The sequence below is a fragment of the Falco cherrug genome, chromosome 3 (genome assembly GCF_023634085.1).
Source record: "Falco cherrug isolate bFalChe1 chromosome 3, bFalChe1.pri, whole genome shotgun sequence".
Classification (NCBI taxonomy): Eukaryota; Metazoa; Chordata; class Aves; order Falconiformes; family Falconidae; genus Falco; species Falco cherrug.
Window position 1 is genome coordinate 97400143 of NC_073699.1, and position 13534 is coordinate 97413676.

The 13534-nt window shown below is 42.2% G+C and overlaps 1 protein-coding gene across 2 annotated transcripts in view; it reads left to right on the forward strand.

Moving 5' to 3' along the window:
• Positions 1–13534, forward strand: part of PHACTR1 (phosphatase and actin regulator 1) — a 300846-nt gene that overhangs the window by 236628 nt on the left and 50684 nt on the right. For both annotated transcript variants that reach the window (XM_055703434.1, XM_055703433.1), the window contains exon 6: positions 6131–6461. In XM_055703434.1, coding sequence (XP_055559409.1) covers positions 6131–6461 — 331 coding nt within the window. The remainder of the gene's footprint in view (positions 1–6130; positions 6462–13534) is intronic.

Sequence of the window (13534 nt, forward strand, 5' to 3'; positions counted from 1 at the left end):
AAGCTGTTACTTCTCACCAGCACAGATGTTTTCTGAAATTATTCAGATATTCTGCATTCAAACAACTGAATTGCCAGTAACCCATGAAGTCTGCTGAAACATCAGAGAGCAAAATATATGCTGCTAAGCTGGGATCTCAGCAACACCTGGGTGTATTTGAGCCCAGATTTAGCCTAATACTATAGTAAGGCATAGCCTTGGTCATACCTGGCCACTCAGCTATTGTATTTAAGCTTTGAAGACACTTTTGCATTTTCTCGCTTGCTTCATTCAAGATTTTGAGGACAGGCATAGCACATTTTTTGTTCTGAGATTGTGCTTTCTAGTTATGTCTCTGTAAAGTAAGAGCTATTCATGATTAGAGGCAAACATTTAACAGAGTGGAAATCTAACAAGTCCCCAAAATTTACTTCTGGTAATGCAGACAAGCCAAGGATGAAGTTTGAGAACATGCATGCCTGGTGTCCTGCTGCATTGCCACAACACAGCTGGTCATTAGTTACAGCATTATAAAAGTATTTACAACTACAATTTATCCAGTAAATACTCTCTGCAGTATTTTGTGATGCAAGTCACGTGTGTCTCAGAAGGCTTCTCTGTAGGTGAGCCCAAGACATTATCCACAACCTTCCTCCTCTGTGATGGTACCTCTGGCAGGCTGTGTTCGTGAAGATAGGTTGCATTCCTGGGGGGGGGGCGGGGGGCAATGGACAATTCTCTTTTCACTGTGGTGCTTGAAAGAGAAGCAGCAGAGCAAAAGCAGCTCTTCTTCACCGGCACCCCCAGGGGCAGCACCCCAGGTTGCTCTTTCCATCCTTCCTCTGCATGCTGCTACCTGGAGGGGGGAGTGCCTAGCACGTATAGGCATCAGGACATCTTCTCATCTTTGAAACCCTCTTCAAGGCTCTGCATGTGAATTTATGCAGGGCTGTACATTTCAACCTTTAGGCTAAGCATGCTTTGCTTGTGTGCTGCAAATTCAACTTGAACCTTGGATGCATACGTGGTGCAGAAGAACAGCAAAGAATTTCTGTCTCAAATCTTCCCTGGAGATGCATGGCAAATCTTTGAGAACAGTTTTTAACTTGTCTTTATGAAGACAAGTTCAGAAACTCGTTGAAATAAGAAAAGAGACTCTCGCTGTTCAGGCACAAGTGATTCCCGGAGAGAAGACCTGAAAAAGTGAAAGTTACTTGTCCAAACGCTACCAGCAAATATCAGGCACATCACCTCATTTCCACCATGGAGCTCCCTCAGCAGGCCACACTGGGATCTGCCCTTTTTTTTTTTTAAGCCCATTAATGTACAAAATTAATTACTAGGATGGAATTTGAAGAGTAACTGGTTAACTCTATGACGAGTTGTATTACTTGTTGTAGATAGTACAGCAAAGGTCACCCTATAAGGTCATTCAGGAGGGAAGGAACGCCAGCAAGTCTCTAGTCCAACCTCTGCTCAAAGCAGGATCAGACCAGGTTACTCAGGGTTTTGTCCAGCTGGGTCCTGAAAACCTTCAAAGGATGCCAGCTGCACAACCTGCCTGGGAAAACCTGCTCCACTGTTTGGCTCTTCTCATGGGAGAAAACATTTTCTTTATAACCCAGTCTTGAACCTCTTTTGTCTCGGTCTTTGCCCACTGTCTCTCCTCCTCCCACCATGGACCGCTGTGAAGAGCCTGGCCTCACCTTACTCAGAACCTCTTCACAGGTACTGGAGGCTGCTGTTAGCTGTTCCCCTTGCAGCTCTCTTTTCTCTAAGCTGAACGAGCCCCAGTCTCTCAGCTTCTGCTTACAGGCCAGGTGCCCTCAGCCATTGCGGTGGCCCTCTGCTCAGCTCGTTCTGGGGTTTTGATGTCTTTCCTGGGAGTTGGAAAGTTACTTTCCTGGTAAGTTAGCTTGGCACAGCGATCTAGACGCAGTCTGAGTGCTGAATAGAAGGTGAATAATCCTTTGAACTCCTGGCTGTGCTTCTATCCATACAACTCAGGAGGTTGTTGGCCTTCCTTGCTGTCAGGGTATGATGCTGGCTCCTGTTTGGTGTCACATGAAGTCCAGAAAGAGCATTTCTGCCACTGGCAGGATGACAAACACAGCCAGCTCTGCCACAAGCCCAGGATTCCCAAGCACACCCGGTGTCTTCATGCAGCAGTTGTGCCAGGGCAGAATCTGGGGATTTAAATGAGCTTTTCTACCAGCCCTACTGCAGCAACATGTGCTGCCATCCTTCTAGACCTTCCCAGCACCCTATCTGCAACAGCTGTATCTGCAACGTGGGCCGACCAACTCTCCAGCCACGTTCAGTGTCTAGGAAGCATCGGACGAGGTGCGCTGTGTGCAGCCCCGGTGTACCACAAGCACGTCAGAAGAGCCATGCATGAACAAACCTTCCATGCAGCAAATAGAAGTCCATTTAGCTATCTCCTAAAAACCCAAAAGGAAACGCTACCAACTGTAGGTATTAGCAAAATGATCGATGTGGAAGGGGTAAGGGCTGACCTGCTTGTCAAAGGTGTAATGTGCGGCAAATATTGTGGCAACCACAACTATCTTTTAAGTAATTTATTGTCATCAGCAGTGGGAAGGTTGATGCCTAACATTGCTTTCATCAGTTCTGGCACAGTTATTACTTAACCATGCACAGTGCTGAGTGGTCACAACCCCGCTGAGAGCCAACGTCTTGCAAAATTGCTCATTATTCCCTTGAGCATGAAGAACCTCAGCCAAAAGAGATTAATCAGACTTGCACACCTGGCTTCACACAGTTTGCTTCTTTTCTGTCACGAGTGCTTTGTGCAGTGATTTAAGACTCCGGTAATGTTCCATTGAGAAGACACTTATCATAGATTCCTTGTTTATATTTCTGCTGTCCAGCTTCTTACTCATCTACAGACGTCCATGTCTGATGGATATTCCATGCTGGAGGCAATAACTGTTTCCATCCCTGATTCATGTATCACATATATTGTAAAATTAAAACAAACAGAGAAACAAGTTGTAAGATGTAGTCATCTCACTTTTACACGCAGGGAGAAGTTGTTCCCTCCTTTACTCCAGATGATGTAGCACGGTTTCCAAGTGCATGCCTGGAGCCCATGGATTTGAGCAAGGCCCTAGCTGCTCAGCACACTCACTGATCTGACCATGCACCAAAACTCGCAGTACAAGGTCTCCGTTACTGATGTCGGTGTGGATATACTGTTATGTTTCTGAGCAAATGGATCGAACTGTCCTCCCATTGCAGTCGTTCTCCTTTTAGCCATCGTTTTTTAACACCCAAGTAGAAAAGGAAGGGCAGACAAGTAGATTTAATGCCTCTGGTTCATTCCCAAGGCTCTATTTAGGTATTAGGACCATATTCAGACAGATTCAAGAACCTGGGTGTGACACACAGTTGGTCTGAATAAAGCCTTATGTTAAAAATAATGGACAAGATTTTTGGCAGGTTTCCGGTGGAAGTAGAGTCACCTAGCTGTGATACCACTGAAAACACCTTGATGTGAAGGATTTCTTTAAATTTAAGAGGAAACTAAAGGTCCATACCTCTGTTGTGAAGAGTGGGAACCAGAGTATGCACATCTAATTCATGATGGAGTATGTGGTTACTCAAGATAATTAAGCCAGACTTGTTCTCCTGTACAACTCCAATGCTGCAGTGCCCGTGTCACAACTCTGCTAGATGAACGCTTGAAGAAAAGAAATAAATTTTCACTATATTTTAGAAGAAAGATGGAAGTATTCCTGTTTGCTTTATACTGGAACCATTTGGCACATGATACTCGCTCCCAACATCTAATGTTCCTCTAATCTTCAGGATCACAGAAGGCAGAGAGCCCAGCTGATACTCGCAGTTATTCTTTTGTCACAAGCAAGAGATGCCTGCCATTGGGATCTCTTTGAATTCACCATTAAGGATGGCTCCCAGGCATCATACACAGAGTGGTGGGACGTCCAGGCACAGGCACTGTCAAACGAGGACTTTAATTGAGATACAGCAGAAAAGGATCTAAAACCAGCAGTCAGACTTGCGCTTTACAAAATGGAATTGCAGATCTCAATGGAGGCTTTGTAATTCAGGACCAGCTCTAGAAGTGAAAGTGCCTGCAGAACAAATATATGAAAACACTTTGTTACTATAAATCCCATAGGAGCCTTATTCTCAGGGCTCTATACAATTTACTCTCTCTGTTATTTACCTTTTCTTGAAGAGGTGTGTTCTTTTATGCAGGATACAAAGAGGAAATGTACACAGATAATGCGGACGTAAGAAAAACACGGTAACTTGGAGACCTTCCTGTGCTTGAATAGAAAATCCTGAAAGTCTTTTTTTTCTACTGTACAGAAGGCAATCCGCTTTAGAGGAGAGGGCAGTGCCCTTTGCTTTGGCAATCCCATCAGTCAGATTTCAGCCTTGGTGGAGCCATCAGAAGAATTTTTGCCTTTGAGAGACAACATGTTGAGTGGATGCGATATTGCATTGAAAGCCAAAAGGCTTGGATTCTACTCTTTATAACTCTCGCACTCTGCAATGTGGACATTTCTCTCCATGCCTCTGCTTCGTCTTTGCACACCCTTTGCCTCTCCTGTGTCATTAGCCTATAAGTCCTTTGAAGAAAGGGAAGACTTACTGTCAGTGTGTTGTTTCTAAAGTGGTAAAAGCACTAGTATGAAGTGGATACGGTGGATGCAATGAAGCTATGACTAGCACTAAAAAAAGTCTCATGGCGTATCTGAGCTTAGCTCTGTGCATGGTCTTTTTCCACATTACTATCCTTAATAATGTTCCAGAAGTGTTAGTGCTTGAAAGTTATAGCATCAACTTCAGGCACCCTGATATGGGTACTAATACAGCCAATATCCAAAATAGGCCAGGAGGGTGGAAAGCATAGTTTGTACTAAAAAGAACCATCTGGAAAAGGACTTGAGAAATCTGGTATCGCTCAGGAGGGTGATGACCTCTGAAACATGAAGAGCAATGTCTTAATCCCAAGCTTTGTTGGGTCAAAAGAAGATGCTGGCCCTTCAATTCTCTTACCATGTTACAAGAAGAGTGATGTAAAGCAACAAGAGGTCAATGATCACGCAAGCCTTGCCTGCAGAGCTGCATTGCAGAGCCAAATGTCTGTGGAATTCCAGGCTGGAAAGGGCCTGGCCTTCCTCCTACACACAAACTCACAGCTGCAGCTCACAGTGTATTTACTCTCGGTTTAGCTCGTAGTGTGTGTTGTGACCATTTCCCACACCTGTCTTGGGAACTACAAGCCCTCCCGTTGCTTTTTCTCCTTTCTGAAAACATTTCACAATGCAACTACAAAAATCTCCATCCTGCAGTTGAGTCTCGGCAGAGAGGTTTGCTTGTGAACCTCTTGATTTCTCATGGAAGTCAGGGGACTCTTTGTAGTTCAACTATGGGATTCAATGAACATGCCTAGAGTTAAAAAGGTTAAAATTCAGTTCACGTGTCCAGAGAAAAATGGCTGCCAAGTTTTCTGTAAAACATTAGTCCTAACAGTCTTCTGCCCTTTATAATTTTCTTCTCCTGTACCCTTGGTTTTTCCAAACCACTCCTGTTTAGTATTCAAAGCCTATTTCTTTTCTCTCTTGCCCTGTAATGTGATTTTTGACACCAGATGTTTTGCATGTTACAAAGCAGTAAGAAATATGACTTGTAGTAATTGCACTGCAGTGGCTGAGAAGGACCAGGAATGCCTGAGCTTTTGCTCCAGCAGTGATGATGGTGAGTCACCCTGTCACTTCAGACACCGAATTGCTCTCCCCCTATTTGTGCGCCTGTTGAGCAGGAGACGTTGCACTTACCTCGCAGGGCTGTTTTGGAGGGCTAGGGCTTTAAAGCATCAAAGGGTGCCACAAACCCTGGTAAGCATTGCTTAACGTGTCTCCTAAGGGACATACACAGCCCTGGGATGGTTTTTTGTGACATTCAGAAATGCTGCAAAACAGCAGCACTTTTTCTGAAGATCATGCTGGGCACAGGCTGTGCAGTTGTCTGTTGCAGCAGGGAAGGGGTACGCACTCTCGTGGTGACTAGCAACTTGCTCGCCCAGGCAGATACTGTGATCTCCATCTTACTGACATGAAAATTAACACTAGGGCCTCTCTTTCTTCTGTTTTAGATCCTGGCGCTCCTGTGAAACTGCCTTGTATGCCAGTTAAACTGTCACCTCCACTACCTCCAAAGAAAGTCATGATTTGCATGCCTTTAGGGGGGCCAGACCTCCCTCTCTCATCCTATTCCACGCAGAAGAGCTCCCAGCAGCCTTTGACCCAGCACCATCATACTGTCCTGCCCTCCCAATTAGCAGCTCACCAGCACCAGCTCCAGTATGGCAGCCACAGCCAGCACCTGCCTTCTGGTTCCAGCACATTGCCCATTCACCCTTCAGGGTGCCGGATGATAGAGGAACTGAACAAAACGCTAGCCATGACCATGCAAAGGCTAGAAAGGTAATGGATCGACTTTTAAAATTACATGTTGATGTGCACTCTTTCCTGCTAACATCAGTAACGCCACTTGAGTTTTGCTGATAGTACTTGAACAAGGCCTCTCTGGGGTCTAGCAACTGCAGGGCAGAGTCATTGCTGGAGAAACAGAGACAGGGAAAGAGCCTTTCCAGGCTTGTTGGACAGGTTTGTGGCAGGAAGGAGAAAATGACTGAATTTTCTGAACCCCGTTATCCTGTTCAAGGAAGTAGATAACACAGCCAGTGGAGAAGATTTTAATAGGACGTGCCTGGCTTGCAATATATACTGCAGACTGCGTAACTGCAGAGCTCTGGTTATGTGGAGAAGCAGCAAAAACAAGGTAAGGAAGTGAAAGATTCATAAAAGAGCAATAAAAACCAAATGTGCCACTCAACCAGGGCATCTGATTAGTATTGCCAATTAGCTTGAACACAACCGCTGAGGACTTCTTTTACAAGTCACTCAAGAGGTGTTTTAATGCAGTATTGAAATTATTTCAATTAATTTAAATTAAATTATATGTTTGATCTTAAAGTAAGTATTTAACCCGTTCTACAGCAGCTACCTTCTTAGCCATTTGCATGTGGAGGAAGACCGTACATTTGGTCAGATGTGCCTTACCCACCTTGGGCTGTTTTCTATTACTGTCCCTTGTGAGTATCTCTGAATGCTGCCCCAAATAGGCTAAGTGAAGCATCTTGTACAAATGCAGGCTGTCCTCACAGCCTGCAAGATCAACGAGCTTTGGAAATCTTATTTCAGCTTGTAGAAGAAAACTGAGCAAGTCCCAGAATAGGGAAGGTAGTCCAAAAAATGACATGTTCTGTTTAGTACCAAGGGCAGCTTTGTACCCAGCTTGTTCCAGCAGCAGCAGATCATCCTATTAGCAAGGTAAAATATTTGGTCTACGGACAAAATGCCTAATGATTTGCCGCAGTACCTCTTTGTGATAATGTTATCTTCATTATATTGCATAGTTGAAAATAATTTGATTAGAGATGGCAGATAGTTCTTACTGCATAAAAAACAGTCAGGGGACCAGAGGCTGTCCCGCACTGCCAGCTTATTTTAGTACCAGGATAGAGAGACCTCTGTGGTTACATCAGGAAGGCTATTCTTTCTGCAGCACAGGGGAATTCTCTGCTGGGGAAAAACTGCTAGGGCTGTGGGGGGGATTCCTGTTCCCACCAGTAAAAGGACTGTAGGGGTAGGACTGGAAAGAGCATTCACATTTCTCCCTGAGCCCAGTGACTACCCACTTGACTATCACATTGCTGGCAGGGCTGATCGGACGCATCTGCATCACCCCAAGGTTCGATGCACCAAGCACAGAGGGTGGCTGGTGTCTCCCAAAGGCTCCTTTGGGGCTGCACTGCCCACGCCATCCCCAGCACAGGTCGGATGTCCTACTGGCTGGCTCACACTGCATGCAGAAGGCACTTTGTTATCCTGAGCCCAGTGACATCTCCGAGTATGACTTCATTGTGACATCTGTTGCCCTACAGCAATGAATGCTCCAATTTCTAGGCATCCGTCATGTTTATGTCTACAAATAAGTTTAACTGATTTAAAGAAGGTGATGCTGTTTGGTTTTAACTATTAATTTGGTGCTGTAGCTCTGCTGCTTGTTAAAAACTGGATAAGCAATTCCCAATATGAAGCAATTGCCTCCCTTTGCAGAAGAAAATAAGGAAAGGTTGTGGCACTGACATTTCACATTTAAAATGAAAATTAATCCTAGTTCATGATATTGCAGACAGTTGGTTTCTCATAGCCTTTTTGCATTGATTAACTATTATTTCAATCATGAAATAAAGTATTGAGTACTTCAGTTATTCTCCTTGTCAAAACAAATCAATAACTTTTGTATTCACAAGGGAGAAAATAGGTGATAGCTGTTTCCTCTGCAACAGCAGTTGTTATTTTCTTAGTATTTAGAGGTAAAAATATGTCAAAGTATTCACAGGTCTGCAGACCTGACACTTGCTGTTAAATTTTTTAATTGCCTTTTCAGGCCACATTGTGATCTTGGTAAATTTGCTAACTTTTCTTGAAGATTTGTGCAGGCTTTTGAAATATATTTATTTAACTTGGGACAGGATTATCTGCACCAAATTCTGCTGTTCTCTATTATTTTTGACAGCAGTTCTTTTCCCTTAATTGTATAAAATCTTGATTAAACGCAACAGAAATCATACTGCAGTATTTGTGGTTGGACACTTCAGCCCAGAGGTCTTAAGGGCCTATTAAAACTGCAAAATCCTAGATCTTCATTCCTTTATTTAAATTTTGGTAGTGTACTTCCATCTGTTGCATGCATAGCGTATGCAGCAACATCCTAAGCTTTACTGTGCCTTGCAGATAACAGTGTACTGGGTCACTGCTGTTGGGTCAATAATCTTGAGGAGATGAAAGCGCCTGACGAGTCTCTGAGGTACCTGCTGGGGAATGCTAAGTTCATTGGCAGCGTTTATTTTTGCTGATCCAGTCTTTATCTCGAAAGAACCCTACAACTTTATAGAATAATTGCCAGGGTGCTGCAGTAATAATTCTGCAAAGTCTGCTAATTTGGGGGATTATTTAGAATAGTGTTTTGTTTTTAATAAGGGAGGATCATGTAGACAAGTGCAGATCAGGTTTTCTGCTCGATTTTTTTTTTCTTCCTTGTCTCTAGTTTCTTTGGTCCTGGTGCAGTGGAAACTCCAGACTCCATGGATATTCACTGCATCTATAACCAGTTTGTATCAATTCCACATTTTGCTCAGTAAACTTTTCTTAGACTTCAAAACTCTTCTCTTACCAGGACTATGAGTGTGGACAGGAGCAAAGAATGAAAGACTGAAACATCCCCCCCCTCCTCTAGCAATCTGGATTTTTAGCTTTCACAGATGAGGTCTCTGGAATTCAGATAGTCTAACAATATCTGAAGGCTGGTACTTGAAATCGGTGCTTTGCCAATGAGCCAGAAGCTTGCCAGGGAAAAGTGAGCTGTCCCTCTGTACTGGCCTGGAAGCCAGAAGTCATTTAGCTGTCTTTGACCTTGAGAAAGCTGCTGAGCTTCTCTGCCTCTGTTTTTCCCTCTGCAGGAGCGGTTGCATGTTACTGCCTCACCTAGATCTAGTGCATGTTAATACGTTATATGTCTTAAGGTACATTAAGAGCATGTAATAGCTATTCAAGTCCCAGTTGTTCTTATGACTTAAAATGGCAGTTAATTCCTGGCTTTTTTTTTATTCAGTTTTATTACAGACATTATAGAACATTAAGTTCATTTGCACACTTAACACTTCTGATTGCAAGCATTTTCTGGTACTCATAACATATATTCATAACCTATTCTCAGAAGGGCAATCTGTCCCTTGTCATAGTATGACTGTTATGACATGTCATTTGTGCTGCCAGTTTGCCTCTGTTTTCCCTGATGAATTACCAGCTTTATAATAGATTAAGTTGAAACAGAGAAGAGTGTAATTTCCACATAACCTTTTTTCTGCAACCTCTGTTGCCAATTTGTGCCCTACTTCCCCTTCAGCCCAAAGCATGTGTCAAGCGTAAGTAAAACACTGGATTCAGGCGTCATTTTTTACCATTTCAGAATGCATTTGCAGAGTTGATGAAAAGCTGACAAGCCCTGCCACCAAAGTCCACAGCAGGTTTCACCCTCCTGACTGAAATTAATTTGAGAAGAAAGATGCTGCCCACAAGCCATGTGTCACAAAGAGCAGCAAACGAGGCTTTAGAAACCCTCTTGTGCCACTGGAAGGTATCTTTAATTTTGACTTAGGGAGGCAACTTCTTGATCTGAAATGGCCTTCCCATCTGTCTTGCCTGTATAGTTCTCTGTCTGGTAAGACAACAATTAATTACAATTACTCTGTGGGGTCTTGTACACTAGCAGCTGGATCAAGGCCTCACTTTGTTCAACGTATGTACTAAAGAGCTGTTAAGTGGCAATATCTCACTCCAAGCTAGAATTGCATCCCTGGCGAAGCAGTGAAAAATTGCTGTGTCCAAAAAGACAGTGTGTGAGACCAGTTCCTCTGGTACACCCAGTTCAGCCTCAGACTGTAGATTTATGAAATAAAATGCATTAGACATTCCTGCCAGTGTCTTGTAAATCTTACAAAACATATTTGAGTCAGAAAACATTTATCTTCCATAAAACTTGTCAAGAGAATTGCTTTTTGTCTAAACTTTAGCATTGCCTAAGGATAGAAGCACTTAATATTTATAGCTCTGCCTTCTCTCTCTCACACATATGCCTGTTTTATAGAAGTGTATGTACAGTGGTTTGAAGTTTTTTTCAGATTTTTGTTATAGCTGTTAAGTACAGAAGAATGTACTGTGGATCTGAAAACCTGCTGATAAAAATGTAACTCTTTATTCCAAAATCAAAGAGCCTGGGATGACAGATGAGAAGCATGCATTTTTTTCCCCACTTGATTTTACAGGCGGGATTTCACTTTTTGCTTTTTTGATTTTGTCCGTACCATGAGTCACTCATACACTTAAATTCTGATTTTTTAAAATGTTTTCTCGCTATAAACGTTGTAAGCTATCATGGTGCAACTTTCCTGCTGTTTTGATCACACAAAAATGATGCAACAGTAGTTGCAAGTACTTGTACTAGTAGCTATGAATTATTCAAATCTATGTGTTAAGATACATTTATCTTCTTAAAACAAGTACTTGCTTAGCTGTAGCTTTGTTCTCTAATTTTGTTGCAAAACACAAAGCTGATTTAAAATGGGCTGTTTGAAACAATAGTGTGCTTTTTGGTAAATGCTACATTTTTTTTGTGGTGTAGACCACCTGACCATGTGGGGTTTTGCTTAAAGACCCAGAGGAATTTATACATAATGGAATCTCCGGTGACCTTGATTTGTCTTTCTTAAGTATACTGCAGTACTACATGTATTTCAGAAGTGCTTTGCTTAGGCAGCTGACTTAGTCAAAATGCTGTGGAAGAGGCTGATTTTAATCAAGAAGAACACAAAACACCAGGAAAAATGAGGGGCTTTAAATAGAAAGTAGTATTATCAAGAAAGTAGATGATTCAGAAGAATTACAATGAAATGAGAAGCTGCCTATTTCTAGATCACTAGTTCAAATAAAGATCCTCTGTGGTAATTTGTAAATCTTGTTGCCATCCGATACCTACTTGGCAACCTAAATTGATGAACTGCTTTGATGTCTGCTACCCTACGTGCTCACCCGTAAGGATGCATCTGTAACCTACATGCATCCTTCGCAGAACAGGGCAGCGCCAAATGGTCCTGGATGCCGAACTACTTTTTGATCCTTTCATTTATACTTACAGAAGGGACTTAGTGAATTTGTATTAGTGAATTTGTACTTACTCTCTTTGTATGTGCTGTTTTAAAATTAACTGAATGATGCTGTGGTTGTATTCACTATTGGAAGGTTTTTATTTCCTCCTTTTTTTTTTTTTTTTAGCAGTGTTAACAGAATTTCACAGCATTTAGTTTCTCTTGGAAATTGAATTCTACACTTTTTAATTTCCTACCTTTCCTTTTTAAAAGAGTTATGAAAAAGCAGGTTACAGAGAAAACAAATATAAAAATGTTCATAAAATTAAAATTCATAAAGCATATAAATAAATTTAAATTAGTTGAAAGTTTTTAAAGACTGTAGTGCATTTATATGTCATTAGGAGAATTTAGCAGCGTAATTTTAGAGCTACTTCTGGGATAAATTTTTTGGGGTCAGACTCATTGAAGTCTAATACAAAAATTCACAAGCCAGTTCTTCATGAATCTCTCTTACTTTATGGTACAAAACATGGACTATCACTACAAAAATGGAGCTCCTGTGTTCAAGGCATCCAGTAAAGCTATGCATCTCATTGTTAGTTAGTTTACCTATAGTAAATGTTACAATTAACAAAATTATTTCTTTGAAGCTGAAGATGATAATAACAGCATGGTATGGCTTGCTTACAGGTTCTGAAGCCTTTTCTTCTCCTTAATCCTTAAACACATCATGGACTAGCATTATATACCCAGAAGTACGTTTTTAAAAGTCTTTCTGGGATGTTATCTGGCAACCATTTAAAAGTCCGTGTTAACTTCAGGGTTAGAAGAAAGAGAAGTGTTTCAAGTTGACTCAGTAGAAAATCATTTAAAAAGAAGAATACATTTTTTCAAGATGCAGAATGCCTCTGGTATTCTGAGCAGGCTAAAATATTCAAGGGAATTGAAGCTACTCAGCTCTCAGTAAGGTCGGAGCAAAATTTGTGTGTCTCAAGTGCAACTTGGTCAGCACATCTGGTTTCACATCTACGTTCTTCTGGAGAGTAAAATGGGAATTTGACATAAAGAGGATGGCCAGCGTGCAAATGTTCCCCACATAGCTGTTGCCTCAGCTGGGACTTTAAGAGAGAGGGCAGTTTCTGCTGACTCAGGAACAAACCTGAGCAGCCATCATTTTTGCCTGCTAGTCTGTCATTCTCTTTTCACATTGGAAAAGCAACATGAGCTATTAGATAAAAATGGATTGGGAAACATCGTTCTGTTCCTGACTTTTCCTTTCACCTTTAGTTTGCCTTTGATCTTCACCTCCTCGTGTTCCTGTTTCCCTACTTGTATTTACATGTTCCTAGGTGTACTAGGTGGTAGTACTGACCACTGGTCTTAACTTAGTAAGCTGCAGGACATCATTGATCACACTTTATGTGACAAAAGAAATAGGCTGTTAGTTCCAATTCAGGTTGATCTAGCAGCTGGCCAGAGGGAGAAGCCAGGGCAGGAGAAGGGACATCGTCACTGCAGCCCCCACAACACGTAACTGTGCTGTTAGCAAAGTAGCCTCCCAGGTTTTAGCTCCCTTCCTTGTTTTTCTCACCAGCTCCCAAAGTCTCTTGTTGTCCAAGCCCAGTTTCACATTGTCAGTCCCATGTGCTTCAGCAAGTTGTGCCCTTGCCTTCCTCTCAAGTCAATCAACACATTCTTGCCCAGGGAGTGGAAGGCATGGTTTCCTTCTGCCTTTCTACAATATATACCTTTCCTTCCTCCTGCTCCCTCGCTCCACCTATT